The 18,918-nt window shown below is 43.1% G+C and overlaps 1 protein-coding gene across 1 annotated transcript; it reads left to right on the top strand.

Moving 5' to 3' along the window:
- Positions 1-993: 993 nt before the first annotated feature.
- Positions 994-18,561, top strand: CHCHD10 (coiled-coil-helix-coiled-coil-helix domain containing 10). Its single transcript, XM_089653193.1, has 4 exons — positions 994-1,152; positions 5,982-6,186; positions 14,233-14,392; positions 18,371-18,561. The coding sequence occupies exons 1-4, from the start codon at positions 1,109-1,111 to the stop codon at positions 18,388-18,390; spliced, it is 429 nt and encodes a 142-aa protein (XP_089509319.1). The 5' UTR covers positions 994-1,108; the 3' UTR covers positions 18,391-18,561.
- The last annotated feature ends 357 nt before the right edge of the window (positions 18,562-18,918 follow it).

Here is an 18,918-nt window from a genome sequence, read left to right as displayed (position 1 = left end):
TTTAAGTGCGTTTCTCAGTTTGCAGAAACACACTACAGTCCATTTAACATGATTTCCTATGGATCTAGTTCACATCTGTGCGTTTTTGAGCTGGTGCAGATATTTGAAAGGGTCAGGGATTTTTTCCCCGCAGCAGATTGCGTTTTGCATGTAATAGACTTCAATGGAACTGCATCAAAAACACATACAAAATGCATGTACATGCGTTTTTGGTGCACATGACAACAGACCCCTGCCCCTAGCAACATTAAACACATGTCAAAAAATGTAAAACATTTAAAAAGTGTCAAAACCGCGTGTGAAAACAATGCAAACAATGCACCGGGAAAAGGCAGCAACTGCAACCTGCACAAGTGTGACCCTAGCCCTAAACACGTACCAGACGTGCAAAAAAATGCAACACGCAGGACTTTTTAAAACGCAACTGACCAGTGTGAAGAATTCCATAGGATTTAAAGGGATGCATTTTTCTTCTGCTCTTTTAACTGAAAAACAGATAAATGTGAAAGCAGCCTGTCTTTTTAAACCATTAAATTGATGGATTTGGTTGCACTTTAACCCCATCAGTACCGGCATCTTTCTTTGGTATTTTTATTTTAACAGAAAATATAAAAAACCTTTTCTTTCTCCAAATATTTTGACTTTTTACAGTAAAACCTCAAAACTCAGCGATGATTAAATTCCAGCAATAGAAACTTGTATCTTAGACATGATATCATATTGATCTGATTGAGGTCTGTGCTGCACTACTAATTGTCAAACTATCACATCCCGCTAATGAGGAGGTATTGGTGCACAATGGGTTAAATCACATTTTAAAAGACAGAAAAAGTACTTTTTTTAATTCTAAAAAAAGTACACGTTGCCATAGTGATGGTTTTATCTCGGCCTGATTTGACCTGATCCACCCACCTAACACTAACTGGGTAGAGCTAATCCTAATCCTCGTGCAGAATGCTTCCAACCCAGAGATGGGGCACTTGCAGGTTCTGACGTCATCAGCAGGCGCCTACTGGAGGCCTCTGGAAATCAGCTAGTGCGCCGTAAGTGAAGTGTTGGGAGCTGTCAGTGTGACCCCTAGCTTGTGTCGGTCCTAGCAGAGGTCATCATGCCCCGAGGTGGACGCAGTGTCTCTTCTCGCCAAGCTGCCAGGTAAGATCTGATCTGACATTCTCCTCCTGAGAGAGGACACCACAATGACAATGTCACCACTGCAAGGGGACTGGGATCCGTGGGACTGACTGGGCACAGAGGGACTACAAGGGAGACTGGGATCTGTAGGACAGACTGGGGAATACAGGGACTACAAGGGGGACTGTGATCTGTAGGACAGACTGGGGAATACAGGGACTACAAGGGGGACTGTGATCTGTAGGACAGACTGGGGAATACAGGGACTACAAGGGGGGACTGTGATCTGTAGGACCAGGGGCGGACTGACATCCCCTGTGTCCTTGCCCAAACTCAAAAAAGCCTATGAAAAAGGTACCAGGGGCATCTCATGGGGCCCCCTGCTGACCCCAGGCCCTCGGACAGTGCCTGAGTTTCCAAATGGTCAGTCCGCCCCTGTGTAGGACTGACTAGGGAATACAAGGAGGACTGTGATCTGTGGGACTGACTGGGGCACAGAGGGACTACAAGGGAGACTGTGATCTGTAGGACAGACTGGGGAATACAGGGACTACAATGGGGACTGTGATCTGTAGGACTGACTAGAGAATACAAGGAGGACTGTGTTCTCTAGGACTGATTAGGGAATGCAAGGACTACAAGAGGGACTGTGATCTGTAGGAAAGACTGTGGCATACGGGGACTGTGATCTGTAGGGAAGACTGTGGCATACAGGGACTGTGATCTGTAGGACTGACTGGGGAATACAGGGACTACAAGGGGGACTGTGATATGCAGGACTGACATGGGAATACAGGGACTGCAAGGGGGGCTGTGATCTGTAGGACCAACTGTGGAATACAGGGACTACATGGGGGACTGTGATCTGTAGGTCAGACTGGGGAATATAGGGACTACATGGGGGACTGTGATCTGTAGGACAGACTGGGGAATACAGGGACTACATGGGGGACTGTGATCTGTAGGACAGACTGTGGAATACAGGGACTACATGGGGGACTGTGATCTGTAGGACAGACTGGGGAATACAGGGACTACATGGGGGACTGTGATCTGTAGGACAGACTGGGGAATACAGGGACTACATGGGGGACTGTGATCTGTGGGACTGACTGGGGCACAGAGGGACTACAAGGGAGACTGATCTGTAGGACAGACTGGGGAATACAGGGACTACATGGGGGACTGTGATCTGTAGGACAGACTGGGGAATACAGGGACTACATGGGGGACTGTGATCTGTAGGACAGACTTGGGAATACAGGGACTACATGGGGGACTGTGATCTGTAGGACAGACTGGAGAATACAGGGACCACAAGGGGGACTGTGATCTGTCAGACAGACTGGAGAATACAGGGACCACAAGAGGGACTGTGATCTGTAGGATCAGCTGGCGTACAGACGGACCATATAACTGAGGATTTATTTGAAGTTTTTGTTTAAAGTTGGAAAAAAATGCAAATTAAAAAAAAAGAAGTGTAAATCCCTGCCGTTCCTTCAGAGTCCCTGCGTCAGCTGCCAACAGGAGAGAATACCTCCTGAACTGTGCAGGTGTAGGAGGGGATCATTTTACCTGCAGGGAAGCTTTATTGTAAATGTACCTCTAGAGAGAAATCACAAAGCAGACTTTACTACGGCTTGTAGTTTGATGTGACTTTGAATTCCACCACAGCTGTGGATGGCGATTTGCTACGTCTGGTCATTTTTATATCAGTGCATTCACATATTAGTCCATGAAGGACAGAGGCAGAATAAATGATTACCAGAATCCTTGGAGCACGTGATGTTTTGGATTGCTATCCTTCAGACATAATTCAAAGGTCAAGCAGTGAAATGGAAAAGTCCGTAGCATCTGGAACCATGCTCTGGGCAGGCTCTAGAAGTATCCATTGAGCACAATGGATGTTTCCATTTGGTCACCTTTTGGGTAGTGATAGGTTCAGCGGTGCCTATAGAACTGGGTGGTATCTGCTTAGTTCTCAAGTATTGAAGGTCACAGACAGCTTCCCACAGACACCCATTTCCCCATACAAAATACACCATTTATCATACTGCATCATATCAGAATCATATCATATGTATCATATCAGAATGTGGAGCAGGTGTACATGGCAACCAATGAGCTTCTAGCTTTCTTTTCCAAAGCCTACATGAACAAGTTGAACATAGAAGTTAATTGGGTGACAAGCACAGCGACTCCAGTATGATAAATGCCTGTGTTTGAAAGCTTCCCAGTGGCAGAATACTTGTATAAGTACAATTACTAGTCCAGTTCCAGCTTTATGTATGTTTTAAAGCTGAGCTCCAACCTGGGGAATCTAATATCAATAAAGGCATAGTCCACCTTAGAGACCATGTTTCATGTTCTGTCCAACTCTAGGATTTACCATTAAACGTGGTTACATTTCCCAACCACCCCCTACCCTTCCTCTCACCCCCTACCCTCCCTCTCACCCCCTACCCTCCCTCTCACCCCCTACCCTCCCTCCCACCCCCTACCCTCCTTCCCCCTACCCTCCTTCCCACCCCCTACCCTCCTTCCCACCCCCTACCCTCCTCACCCCCTACCCTCCTTACCACCCCCTACCCTCCCTCTCACCCCCTACCCTCCCTCTCACCCCTTACCCTCCCTCTCACCCCTTACCCTCCCTCTCACCCCCTACCCTCCCTCTCACCCCCTACCCTCCCTCTCACCCCCTACCCTCCCTCTCACCCCCTACCCTCCCTCTCACTCCTTACCCTCCCTCTCAAACTGCCTCCTACTTGCCTGGTTTGGCATTTGTAGACACTTGAATTTTGGCTTTGTGGCTCTGCCCACACCCATTCACAGGGATCTATGAATGGGAGAACTACAAGTCCCATCTTCCTTTATAACAGAGGGACTCCCAGATCATGTTGGCACAAGTACACTGACATCACCACCGCCATTGTTTACTTTCTCCAGCCCAATGACAATAGGTTCATACCTCTGTATGGATCTGGGGCTGGGGGGTAAATAATGCACCGATGGCAGTTGCAATACTCTGCTGGCTTCAATGCACCCGGTCACAACCCATTCACATCCATTGATTGGCCAGATATGGGAGAATTTAGCAGCCAGCAAGTAACAGCCCTGTGTTCCACCCATAAATGCCCACCAATTTGGTGCACTTCCATGATGCAGTGCCTATACAGATCCTTCCCCTGTCACCCAATGTTTGGCAAGAATCTGTTGGCATTACAAGAAATAAAAGGATAAATTACACAAAAAATAAGGCATTTAAATAAAATGTAAACATGTGATGTTAATATGGAAGGAAAAAAAAGAGATCAGGATCCACAGTGACGGGGGACCTGGAGTTCAGCTTTAACAAGTTCATCAGCACAATTCAGGTATGTCTAAAGGCCCATTCACACTAAGTGCAATGACTGGCATCTTCCTGCATGTGATCAATGGCAGTCACAGCAAAGGCACACAGAAAACAGTTGTTTTCTATGTGCCCCATTCACACCACAACACTAGTGTGATATATGGTGTGGAAAAATGCAGACATGCTGCGGTTTCTGCAGACCATCTGGTGGCCCTTCAGCGCAACACTGCACTGAATGAAGTGGAGCTTTGTACACTCTAAATAAAGTAAAAAAGAGAGGAAACAACATTGCACTGCCCCTAACTGGACAGCAAAACAGAAACCACCCTTTTGATTTTGGATAGGGTAGGAAATTAATAAAACTCCAGTCAATGCCACCCCTCTGAAAAGCAATCTACAGGTTGCTTTTCAGAGGCATTTGACAGGTGGCTCAGAGATGATAGGTTGCCTCCTCACCACCTGTGATAGCCTGCCGCAACTGTGGTAGTGGTACTGTCTGCCGAATGTGACCTGTGCCATAAATTTTGCTGCACTGCAACTACAGCAATGTGTACTAACATGGCTACTGGCCATGCTAACCTGCAGCTTGGCGTTCGATGGGTGGTAAATCGGCCTCCTTCTACAGCTCCCTGCCTGCCTGTGAAAACAAGGCTTAATGTGATTCTAAAGGTTGTAATTAAAAAAAAACAAAAAACAAACATGTTATACTTACCTGCTCTGTGCAGTGGTGTTGCACAGAGCAGCCCCAATTCTCCTCTTCTCGGGTCCACTGACTTTCCTGGCTCCCCCCTGCCAAGTGCTGTATTCCTGTGAATAGAAATTGTCCATTCACACAGTGAAGGCAGCATGGCCCCGCCCCCTGCCCTCTGCTCATTGGCTCACTGGCTGTAATTGATAGCAATGGGAGCCAATAGCTCCCTCTGCTGTGTAAGCCAATGAGGAGAGAGAGAGACCCCGGAGAGCTGCTGCTCTCATGCACATTGCTGGATTGAGATGGGGCCCAGGTATCTATTAGGGGGGACTGATGTTGGAACTGCACCCAGGTTTTTAAAAAAACATTCTACCTTTTAAAAGCACTTTAAGTGGCAGGAAATCTTCCTAAAGGGGAATCCTCTCTTAGACAGTTGACACTGGAGCAAGTGATCCTTTTGGAAGATCAATAATCCTATTCCAGTGACTACCCTGAATTTTCTCTCATTTTCAGTCCTGGCGACAATGGTCATCAAGGTAAATCCCGAAGGTGAATTTCCTTGACAGGGACATAAACAGCAAAAAAAAAAAATCCTGACAGGTGTTCTTACCCTTCCTAATTAATCCAAAATGGCCACAAAAGCCAAAACATTGGCGTTAGACACACATCAGGTATATTTAGGGTGATCAGATAGAGTATGGTCTAGTGTTTTGGTGATTACGGATTTTGGAAGTTTTTAGTTGCGGTAACCAGATGTATAATCCAATAAAAGTCTATACTAATATTTTTTTTGATTTCTCTGAACAGCCCAGCACCTTCTCATGCTCCGTCTCCAGCACAGTCATCTCTTTCGACTGTGTCCGCTCCGTCTCAGGGGCCCGGACTGATGGCTCAGATGGCTACTACTGCAGCTGGGGTAGCTGTGGGCTCCGCAGTGGGACATGTTATTGGTGGAGCCCTCACTGGAGCTTTCAGTGGAGGTAGCTCAGAGCCAGCAAAGCCTGCTGCACAGGTTGGTAATAACCCATTTGTATGATCAGTGTGCTCAATGTAATGCCTGTTTGTAAAGAAACTTGTACTTGCTCCTCAACAAGTGGATAGTCCTCATACACATTGCATGGAGACATCTGCTTTTCAGTGTGTCCATGATGTGTGCTATACAGCTTAACCCCAACTATTCCTAAAACTGCTTACAAACCTTTAGAAGAAAGAGATATATACTTATTTTCAGGCTGCTTTGGTCCGGCCACGTGAACTCTCCTGTGTCATCCAGCAGCAGCTGCAGGGGAGAGGAGAGATAGCCCTGCAGCTGCTAATAAGGACTGGAGTAGTGCTATCACCCATAGGCTTCAATTGCCCAGCTGTTGTTGGCGCTCCCTCCTCTCCCCGGAAGCTGCGCTGGCTGACGCAGGGGAACGGAATCAAGTGACCAGACCAGAGCGACCTGCAAAGTATACAGTGTTAGGAGGGGAGAGTTTTAAGAGTAGTTAGGGTTAAGCTGGGATTACACTTTAAAGTGATTCTAAAGGTTCTTTTTTTTTTTTGTAAAATAACAAACATGTCATAACTACCTGCTGTGTGCAGTGGTTTCCCACAGAGTATGTAAATACTATGCCCATTATGGACTTCCTATCCTTCCTTCCTATCCTTTGTGCACACAGAGTTGAAGAAGGTATGCAAAAAAATTGATTTCTGTTTGTCCCCAGTAATCAAATCTAAATTATCTTGTAAAGGGCATACATGCTCAGGCCTGATCTTTTTTTTTTTTACTTTTTTACTAATGTACTTAATTTATACACTAGAAGAATTTTGGATGATTTGTCTTTCACGGTCTGTCATTTGTTTTGAATTTTTGAAGCTTTTAGTTCCTTTTATAGATATTCTAAATCAGCCACATAGGTTTTATTTTTAAAACCTCCCCTTCTCGGGCTCCTCGGCAGGCTCTCTTGGCTCCTCCTGTCTGTCGGGTGCCCCCACAGCAAGCAGGTTGCTATGGGGGCACCTGCTGCTCTGTGTGTCCATTCACAAATGGAGCTGTGGCTTGGCCCCGCCCCTTCTCATTGGCTGACTGTAATTAACAGCAACGGGAGCCAATGGCTCCCATTTGCTGTCTCAGCCAATGAGGAGGCAGAGACCCGGGACAGCCAAGGCTGTCATTCACATTGCTAGATTTCAATGGGGCTCAGGTAAGTATTGAGGGGGCTGGGGGCATTGCTTCACACAGATGTTTTTTTCCTTCATGCATTGAATGCATGGAGGTATAAAACCTTGAGCCTTTACAACCACTTTAAAGCTGGACTACGGGTGATATAAAAGTGGGGATGTGCCCGCACTGCCAGAATTACCTGCTCATTTCTGTCTAGGAGACCAGGAAAAGCACTCTTACTTACCTGATCCTCCACTCCTGCAGGCTTCTCAGTGCTGCTAGACCTGTTATCGCAGCCTCTTCACCCCTGTACTCTGGAGATTTAAGGTCCTATGACGTTATCAAGACCAATGCAGAGACCATAGCCCTGGATTAGACATGAGGACTCCAAGTGACAGTCCACTGTCAGAGCAGGGGGGAGAACTGTTTGCCAAGGAGTGGAGGATCAGGTAAGTACAACTGCTTTTCCCGTCCCCTAGACCTAAAACCAGCCATAGACAAGTCAAAAACTGAACGATTCGTCAATCGAAAAACAAAAATGGTGCATACGATTGTGCCATCATTTGTTTAATTCTTTTTTAAAAATCCAGCATGTTGGATCAGGCACTTTTGATTGCAGTATGAATATCGTGTGTCGCAGCTGGCACACTAATGATGCAAAAAACAAAAGATCTGACAACTGACAAGAATTTTCGTTTGGTTTTCAACTTCTCTATGGCCTGTTTAAATGAGTAACTAACTGCATGGGTGGACTTTTAGTTATCCTGCTGTTTAGTTATCCCGGCTTTAACTGTTACTATTTTTTCATTCTGCTGTCTCATTCTGGATCACATGTGAGAACTGTGTTATGTAATCTGTGTACAGTGCTTACAAAACCTGCCTCCCCAAGGACTTCTTGTCCTCTCCTGAACAAACCAGCTCTTATAGGTACAGTGTGTTTGTAATACTTTGTGACATATTTTGTAGCTTTCTATAAAGTGTATAAAAAGTATCGGTTGGTAGATATTTTCTTTCATTTTCTAGGCAGCTTTGGAAATTTGCTTGCTTGCATGCTACGGACAATAAAGACACTTTTCTTTCTGACACTTGTTAGACCTCATGTTTGTTGTTCTCAGTGCTAGAATTAGAATTAGGCATGGTTATTTATTTTATTGAATGCCACTGACACAGTAAAAGTAGCCATACACATTTAGATTTAGAAAATCAATGCATGGAGGAGGCAGCTGCACTGCCAGCTATTGTATCCAGCCAGCAGCAGCACCTGTGGACACCTGAATGTAGCTTCTGTTAGAACACGGTCCTTGTTCAGCCAATAATTTTCATCTTGGCTCAGTCGATTTTAAAGTGTTACTAAACCCCGGACCCTGCAACCACTATATCCGGTGTCCCACAGTACACAGAACATAGAAGTGCAATTAATTTAGTACAGTGAAGGAAATAAGTACTTGATCCCCTGCTGATTTTGAATGTTTGCCCACTCACAAAGAAATGATTAGTCTAAAAATCGAATGGTAGGTGTATTGTAACACTGAGAGACAGAATAGCAACAAAAAATTCAAAAGAAATGCATGTCTAACAAATGATGCACTGATTTGCATGTTCATGAGGGAAATAAGTATTTGATCCCCTATCATTCAGCACGATCTCTGGCTACCAGGTGTCTTTCATACAGGTAATAAGCTGAGATTAGAAGCAGTCTCTTAAAGGGAGTGCTGCTAATCTCATTTTGTTACCTGTATAAAAGACACCTGTCCACAGGAGCAATCAAACAATCAGATTCCAAACTCTCCACCATGGTAAAGACCAAAGAGCTGTCCAAGGATGTCAGGGACAAGATTGTAGACCTACACAAGGCTGGACTGGGCTACAAAACTATCGCCAAGCAGCTTGGTGAGAAGGTGACAACAGTTGGTGCAATCATTCACAAATGGAAGAAAGACAAAACTACTGTCAGTCTTCCTAGGTCTGGTGCAACATGCAAGATTTCACCTCGTGGAGTGTCAATGATCATGAGAACAGTGAGGAATCATCCCAGAACTACACATGAGGATATTGTCCATGATCTCCAGGCAGCTGGGACCACAGTCACCAAGAAAACAATTGGTAACACACTACGCTGACAAGGATTGAAATCCTGCAGTGCCTGCAAGGTCCCTCTGCTCAAGAAAGCACATGTCCAGGCCCGTCTGAAGTTTGCCACTGAACATCTGAATGATGCAGAGGAGGACTGGTTGAAAGTGTTGTGGTCAGATGAGACCAAAATCGAGCTCTTTGGCATCAACTCAATTTGCCATATTTGGAGGAGGAGGAATGCTGCCTATGACCCCAAGAACACCATCCCAACTGTCAAACATGGTGGTGGAAACATTCTGCTTTTGGGGTGTTTTTCTGCTAAGGGAACAGGACAACTGCTCTGCATCAAAGGGACGATGGACATGGCAATGTACCATCAAATCTTGCGTAAGAACCTTCTTCCCTCACCCAGGGCATTGAAAATAGGTCGTGGATGGGTGTTCCAGCATGACAATGACCCAAAACACATGGCCAAGGCAACAAAGGAGTGGCTCAAGAAGAAGCACATTAAGGTCCTGGAGTGGCCTAGCCAGTCTCCAGACCTTAATCCAATTGAAAATCTGTGGAAGGAGCTGAAAGTTCTAGTTGCCAAACGTCAACCACCAAACTTTAATGACTTGGAGAGGATATGCCAAGAGGAGTGGGCTAAAATCCCTCCTGAGATGTGTGCAAACCTGGCGGCCAACTACAGGAAATGTCTGACCTCTGTGATTGCCAACAAGGGATTTGCTACCAAGTACTAAGTCATGTTTTGTGAAGGGGATCAAATACTTATTTCCTTCATGAACATGCAAATCAGTGCATAATTTGTTAGACATGCATTTCTTTTGACTTTTTTGTTGCTATTCTGTCTCTCAGTGTTACAATACACCTACCATTCGATTTTTAGACTGATCATTTATTTGTGAGTGGGCAAACATTCAAAATCAGCAGGGGATCAAATACGTATTTCCTTCACTGTATATATAAACTGCTAAATACCTTTTATCATCATCAGTTAGAGCAGTCTTGTGACTTCTATCAGTGCCCAGCTGAGCACTGGTTAAAGCTTGTAGGAGTTTTGTTCTGCTCTAGGAGAATGCAGAACCCTTCACCTCAGTCTGCACAGTGCTGATTAGCCCTGTGCTGATCACATGCAGTCTCCCAAGAAAGAAAGAAAAGAAAAAAAAAATCTCTCTAGCAATATACACTAAACTGAGCATGTGCGGAGTGACTCCTAGGGCTCTGTAGTATAGCAGATGGATTGGAGACTGTGGAAGAAGGGGAGGATCAGACAGGAGCAAACAGCCTTTTTACACAATGCAGAGGATTAACCCCTTAGGTTCCACAGTGAGTATAACAAGTATGCTTTTATACAGGCTAATTTTACTGTTGTGGGTTTAGTAACACTTTAAATCAACTTTGTTAGTCCAGGTGGTACCAACAGGACCACCCATGGCTCTAATTCCAGCAGATTCAATAGGAATCAGCCAAAAAATATGAGCTGAATATGGCCAACTTTACACAACGGATGGAAGAATCATTTATGCCGCCACTTTCTAGTCTTTTAGACTGTACTTACTTCCTAAAGTGGTATTAAACCCAAGTCTGAAAATGTAATATATTGCAGCTTACCAATCATTAGATGTGGTAGCTGCATTCGGTTTCCTTTTTTTTTAGGCTCTTGTTCCCTCAGTTGTCACCTGGTGATGTAGCCAGTAACACACCGTCAGTATTTGAGAGAGACCACTCTGGAGGAATGAGCACAGGAGCACCTTTGGACAGCAGCATCATCAGTCTGGGGGGGATGTGTTAGATGTACTAGCAGATTTAGATACACTAAGGGCTCTTTCACACGAACATTCTGATCTGGTCTGCCTGCCCGTTTTTCAGGCGGACCCAATCAGAACTTCCATTCTTCTCTATGGAGCGGCGGGTGTAAACGGATGTGTGTCCGTTTACATCCGATCCGCCAAAAAGGGACAGATGGGGATCCAATTCCCCTTTCGTCCGTCGGATTGGATGAAAACGGACAGGCGGTCCATTTTCATCCGACCCCCCATTGAGGATAGCGAGCAGCTCTGTGTCTGCTCTGCAGCAACGAAATGGACACAGAGCTGTCATCCGCTGGCTCAGTGGGGATCAGAGGAGAGATCCCCCGCTGAGCCAGCGGATCCACTAAATGGCTCTGCTCCATGTGACAGGACTCTTATAAATTGAAGCCAAATCCCAGATAACAGATTACAGATTTTAACCGCTTAAGGACCGGCCTACAGCAGAAATACTGCTACAGGGCGGCACCTGTGCGCAAAATTATGTGTGTATATATACATGATTTTGCATATCCAGGTAGGGGGCACGTACCCTAACCGCACCGCCATTCGCGGCCGCAGATGTCAATCACTGGGTCCTGGCCGGTAATTACCCTCTGCCGCCCGGTGATCACCGACAATCACTGACTGGGAGGAAGACTACTTTGTTTACAAACAGTCCTCCTTCCTGTCAGCTCGGGCACACTGCTCGGGATGGCTGCGCACAGCTGTCCTGATCAATGTGCTTACAGTAAAGCACACACCACCTGCCCCCTAGTAAAACACTCCCTGCACACAGTTAACCCTTTGATCGCCCCTCACATTAACCCCTTTCTGACAAATGCCATTAGTACAGGGTCAGTGCTTTTTTTTTTTGGTAGCACTGATCACTGTATTGGTGTCACTGGGGATGTCAGTGACACCAAGTTAGTTCCCCCCAGTGTCAGAATGTCTGCCGCAGTCCCACTAAAAGTCACTGATCGCCGCCATTACTAGTAAAAAAAAAAAAATCCCCGTATCTGTACCGCCAATTGTAAATGCTATAACTTTCATGTAAACTAATTTACACATATTAGAATTTTTTTTAGCAAAGACATGTAGCAGAATACATTTTGGCATAAATTTATGACAAAATTTGATTTTTTAAAATGTTTTTACTGGACATGTTTAATAGCAAAAAGTCCAAAATATTGGGTTTTTTTTCTCAGAATTGTCAGTCTTTTTTTGCTTATAGCGCAAAAAATAAAAACCACAGAGGTGATCAAATACCACAGAAAGAAAGCTCTATTTGTGTGAAAAAAAGGAAGTAAATTTGGGTGCAGTGTTGCATGACCGTGCAATTGTCAGTTAAAGTAACGCAGTGCCGTAACACAAAAAAATGACCTGGTCAGGAAGGGGGGGGGGGTGTTAAATCCTCAGGAGGGTGAGTGGTCACAGCAACAGTTTGTGTTCCTTTTGGGATAAAGGTTTACATAAATACAAGCTTATCATTGTAAGCATCCCTGTCAGTGATAAATGGCTTGTCTCAACCCTCTAACTGTTACATCTGCAGGGCAGCTTGTTCTGTTGCAAAACAGCAGACTTACTAGCAGGATCACTAGTTGACAATAAAGGAAAGCCCAAAAAAAGAAAATTAATGCAGCCACCACATCTAAATTGGTGGCTCTATTGGTAAGCAGCATATGAAAAATGTTTCCTTTTGGGTTTATTACCACTTTGCAGTAACCCAACAGCTAACAAGAATTTATTTTGTATTAGTCTACATTCAGCAAAGTGAATTCTAATCAACTCTGCAATTTATGTGTATACAGCTTTATATTTCAGAAATCCAAACTTGTCCCATGCAGTCTGCCTGTGTTATTTCAAGGAGTTTAATTGGCCCTGCTCATTCTTTGTATGAACTACAAAACTCATCCATTATGTTATGAATAGTGGAGTGTTTTTGTAAAACAGAACGGGCTGGGCTGACAGCATTTTTTGCATTTCTAGTAAAAGGTGTTCTTGGCACACAACATAAAGTTAGTTGAGCTAAGTGCCAGAATAAACAGGTATTTTCTGTATTTGTGATGTCTTTAAATAGATGAAACATGGGGAAATATGCATGTATTGCAGAGATGTACATGTATGACTGTGTGCTGGGGACCATAGATTGTAAGCTCTTCAAGGGCAGGGAGTGATGTGAATGCACAATATATATGTAAAGTGCTGCATAAATTGATGCCATTATATAAGTACCTGTAATAAATAAATGTATTACTGCATATGTTTGTTTGTTTTTTTTAATTTGATCATGACATACATATTAAAGTAACCCTGGACTTTGTCCAGAACAAACAAATTTACTTGTTAGCTGCGCCCCTCTACTGCTGGTACTTACCAATCCAATTGCTCCCCTGTTCATCTGTTGAAGCAGAATGCCTTATGTAGCTTTCCGGGTATGGCAAGCAATATGGCTCTTTCCCATTAAAGTAATTAAACCCTCAATTTTTCAATTAATCACTTATGTATGCAGCTTCATTATTTTGTAATCCCTGCCTATGTTTTTTTTAAGCTGGTGCCATGACTGCTCCCCAGGTTTCCTGTTTCAGGGTGGCTCTGTTCTCTTGTAGCATCCAATGGAGCCACCCTTTTCTGCAGGTACTGTAGTTGTGCCTCCCTACACTGTGTGCATCATAAGAAAACCCCATAGCCATGGTAAGGCATTCCCTTTCTCCTCCCAGACTGGCTGGAGACTACACTGTCCACTGTTCCCTCTTTCCTGTGAAGATCAGAAGTTCAGAGAAGCAGCACTGAGAGAGCAGGAGCCAGCAGCATTGAAAGCTGCAAGTGCTGGAGTAAACATTTTAGTAAATAGTTTGCTGGGGAATGTTTATTTTATATTGATCAGCGTATTAAATAAAAATGCAGAGAGTTTAATATTACTTTACCCTTGTTTCTTTTCTTTTTACAACCTCTTGACTGGACAGTGAATTAGCTTTGTCTACCATGTAGTTCAAGGAAGTTTTTTACCTAGTGGTATAAAGTTCATTCTTTGTTGTTTTTCCTCTAGGAGGCTCCAAAGCCCCCCACCTACTCCCAGCAGCCACAGTCTACTCCTGGCCCCTGCCACTATGAGTTGAAGGAATTCTTGAACTGTGTTACCACTAACAACGACCTGCTCTTATGTGAGGGATTTGGTGAAGCCCTGAAGCAGTGCAAATACAACTATGGTGAGTTATGAAGAAGGAAGGGAAACTGATATGGGATTGTCTTCATAAATCCTTGTAATGATTCTTTTTGCAGGTGGAAATAACTAAAAGGTGAACAGAGTAATGATTCCTTGGGAGCATGTTATATATGAGTCCAGGGGTTGTGTAGGCAGAATATAAAAAAAAACAAATAAAAAAAAAAAAAAAAAAACACACTCTTGATTGTTAATAGAGGTGAGCAAATAATGAAAAATCTCCTCTTGCGATTCAGTGGTGCGGTCCTCATTGGTCTCTCATCCGTCATAATTAGTAGACTGGTAAAAAGCAGCCTAATAGACAACGTAGCAGGTCACTGTTCTGTTTGCAGGATGGCAGCAGGACCCCATCAACATGAAACCTGCACTTTAGGAGCATACATTGCTTTCTTATTTAGCTCAGCACACTACAATCTGACAGCACAATCTCTTCAACTCTCAAGTCACTTTGCCCCCAATCAGGCGAGAACTTGCACTACATAGTTGTTGGCAGATATAAAAGAGACTGTAAAGTTAGATTGTAACACGTGTGTTGGACTTTAGGCAACGTGTGTTGCAAGGGTAGGGTTTGTTGCTCTATAACTCTTACCATTACTCTGGTCATCCCCTTCCTTTATCCTATGCTCTTTCACTCACATCTTCGACCTCTCCCCCTCTACTGGCTCTTTCCCCTCCTCTGTAAGGCCTCATGCACACTGGATGTTTTTTTTAATGTTGCTGGTAGGTGGTGTCTGACATATTTTTTTATAAATACCCCGCATGTTAGCCTATGTGTCCATGCGCACATTTAGAGGCATAAAAAAAACTGTGTAAACTGACGCCATTTTATAAGTATCTGTAATAAATAAATATTCTATGTACTGTATATGTTTTTTTTTTTTTTCTTATTTGATGGTGACATACATATTAAAGTAACCCTGGACTCTGTCCTGGGCAAATAAATTTGCTTGTTAGCTGAGCCCCTCTACTGCTGGTTCTTCCCAATCCAAATGCCACATTTAGAGGCAGAAAAATAACAGCGTAAATTGACGCCATTATATAAGTCTTTGAAATAAATAAATGTTCTACGTACTGTATGTTTTTTTTATTTTATTATTTTATTTTGATTGTGGCATGTATATTACAGTAACCCTGGACTTTGTCCTGGGCAAACAAATTTGCTTGTTAGCTGAGCCCCTCTACTGCTGGTACTTACCAATCCAAATGCTCCCCTGCCACATTTAGAGGCAGAAAAAAAACAGCGTAAATTGACACCATTATGTAATTACCTGTAATAAATAAATGCCCTACGTACTGTATATGTACGTAGAACATTTATTTATTACAGGTGCTTATGGAGACATAGGCTAACATGCAGTGCAGAAAAAAAAACTCATTGTCAGCGCATCCAGAAGCTGCAGCACTTTGGCAGAAAAAGCATTTAATGCGTGTAAATGTGTAAATGCGTCAAGTGCTTGAGTGTTCATTCATTTCAATGGCCAGAATAAATTATTATTAATTATTAACACCCAAACAATTGACCCACCTAAAGGCATTTACAAGCTTCCAGTGTTTTTCTTCCAAAACGCTGTTGCCAGGAGGAAAGGCATCTAGGAGAGATGGGCAAACGCCCAGTGTGAATGAGGCCTCAAGCAATGCACAGATCATTCTTATAATTAAAACCTCTCACTGGATCCCAGTAGCCTGAACAACCTAAGACCCATCTCCTTGTTCCCATTATGGTCAAAATATTTAGACTGCTTCGTCTACAACCGTCTAGGTTCCTACCTCACTGACAACAACTTTCATAACCCCTTACAGTCTGATCTTCACTTGCAGCACTCCACAGAAACTGTCCTCTTAAACCTCACTAACAATTTACTAACTGCTACAACCAATGGTTACTATGCTGTACTCTTACTACTAGACCTCTCTGCGGCCTTTGATACTCCTCAGCGTTTCTTCAGTGTTACCTACAACTCTCCACTTCCTCTTTCTGTAGGGGTTCTTCAAGGCTCTGTTCTTGGACCCCTCCTTTTCTCCATCTACACCTCCTCTCTTGGTCGCTATTTTTTTGTTAAATAAATGAAAAAAGACAAAACTTTGGAAAAAAATGTGTTTCTTTGTTATAAAATTTTGCAAAACATCTTTCTTCAAAAATGTAGAGCATAGTGTATTTTGCTACATTTTTTGGTGAAAATAACTCAAATCAGTGTTTTATTATTTAGTTGGTAGGAAAATTATAGAGTCCACAAACTATGGTATATATCTGAAAATCGATCAAATCAATGTAGTGACTGCCTATCTCATTTCTTGAGGCCTAAAGTTTCAGAACAATACAAATATCCCTCAAATGAGCCCTTTTTCGGAAAATAGACAGTCTAAGGTATTTAGTAAGAGGCATGGCGAGTTGTTTGAAGTTGTAATTTTTTTGTCATAATGTTTTGTATAATTAAATAAAAAAAATTAACATTTTGTTTTTTTTTCTTTTTACACTCTGTCATCAGTGCAGTACAGTGTCATCATATAACTTGTGTGGCGGTGATCAGGGACACTGGCTGGTGACATTATGTAAAATAAAAATGAATCCTTATTTTTTTATTCTTTTTTTTTTTTTGTTTTTTTACCCCTGTGACCAGAGCAACACCATAATGTTACCATAATACCACTGCACTACTCTGGGCAATTATAAGGATTTTTTTTTTTTTTTTTACACAATATTAATACTTATACTAGTTAATTTCACTGGTATAAACAACCATTTTTACTGAATGGAACTGATTGATTCAGTAAGTATTGTTGTGATTAGCTGTAATTGGCCACAGCTAATCAAATGGTGTAAATGAATGTGATTGGCCATCTTTGTACAATGGATCACTTTGATTAATCTCAGCTATCAACACAATTGTAAGCAATTAATGGCATGAAAGGAAGCCATTCATTGTTTACATTTGTCATGTGATTGGTCACCGCTATCACATGGTACTGGATTCGGCCAGTACAGTGATCAGTCATCTGTCAATGGCTGTGTCTACTGGACACGGCCATTGACAGAATGTGCCACAGCGCGGCCGCACAGCCGCCTGAAAGGCACGTTTTCGGGAGGATGGAATTTGATGTCCACCTGGAACGATGAAAGTCCCGACCAGCCATCATATTACAATACACTGGTTGGGAACTGGTTAATAACTTCCCATGGCTTTCAATACCATCTCTAGCTGATGACACCCAAATCTATCTCTCTACTCTTCACCTCACTCCTTTGGTCAGCTCTCGCATTACTAACCTACTAAGTGACATATTGACATGGATGTCACAACATTTCATCAAAATCTATCTTTCTAAAACCAAGCTTTTAATATTCCCCTCCCGCTTGTGCCCACCTCCCTGACTTTTCCTTCAAGATCAATAATACAGCTATCAGTCCCTCTGCTCCCATCAGGCAACTAGATGTAACCCGGGACTCTTACCTGTCCTTTCAGTTCCAAATCCAATGACTCTAAAAAGCTTGTAGACTTCACCTCTGTAACATCTCTGAAATATGCCCGTTTGTAACTAATGAAACCACCAAGCTACTCATTCATTCTCTTGTTATTTCTTGCCTTGACTATTGCAACTTCCTTCTCATAGGCTTCCCTTTACACAGGCTATCCCCCCTACAGTCTATCATGATTGCTGATGCCGGAATCATCCACCTTACCAACTGCTCAGTGTCTGCCATCTCTTGTACTCCCTTTTACAGCAGGGCTGGAGCTTGAGGGGAAGAAACAGCACAAGGAGCCAGTCTGTTTATGTGCTGACAAGAAGCTTGCACATAGGAAAAGAAAGCAATGATTGCTAGGGATGCTGGAATTGAAAGCATTGCTACTGTAGTCAGCAAGTATATGACCAGTTAATGATAGTGGTAGCCATGGCCAGAGGTGTATGGTATGCTTTGCTGTATTCATGGCCTTCAAAATGTAATTTTCACTTTTGCTTTCTGCAGGTATTTCTTCCCTGATATAATAGTCTTCTGGGTCCTCGCTGAACTGTGAAGAACCATTTCTCAGCAGCATCAATATTGTTTAATTCTCTTCCCACTACATGCCGAGAGCACTGCATATGTCCTGGAAGTTATCTGTGTTGTCTTTCAACAGAATATTTAATAAATATATTTATATTTTAATTAAGCTTTAATTGTTGTATGTGATTCCATTGTACAACTCTTACCGTTAGTGTGGCTTCAAAATCCGTCACAAAATTACTTAATAAGATTGAAATAATATATGAATAACATGTATTTTCTGTACTGGCTAAAAATGTTCTTGGCCTGAAAAATGAAAACAAATGCAGTCGAAGGACTAATAAGCTGCAATATATTACATCTTTGTTTTGTTGGTTTAGATAAGCTTTAACAGAGAGACAGAGTAACTGCACTACACTACCAGTTAAAGCTGAATTAAAGGGATCTAAACTTACCTTCCCTTTCCTCCCTGGTGCTGGCATCTTCTGGGTGCTGGTCTTCGGCCGTTTTCATTGGCTGCTGCTGGATGA

Source organism: Staurois parvus, unplaced genomic scaffold, assembly GCF_062004578.1.
Source record: "Staurois parvus isolate SC_StPar_1 unplaced genomic scaffold, SC_StPar_1.0 ptg000704l, whole genome shotgun sequence".
In the NCBI taxonomy this organism is placed as follows: domain Eukaryota; kingdom Metazoa; phylum Chordata; class Amphibia; order Anura; family Ranidae; genus Staurois; species Staurois parvus.
Note: the sequence above shows the minus strand (reverse complement) of the source record. Positions and strands in the feature narration are given on the sequence as shown.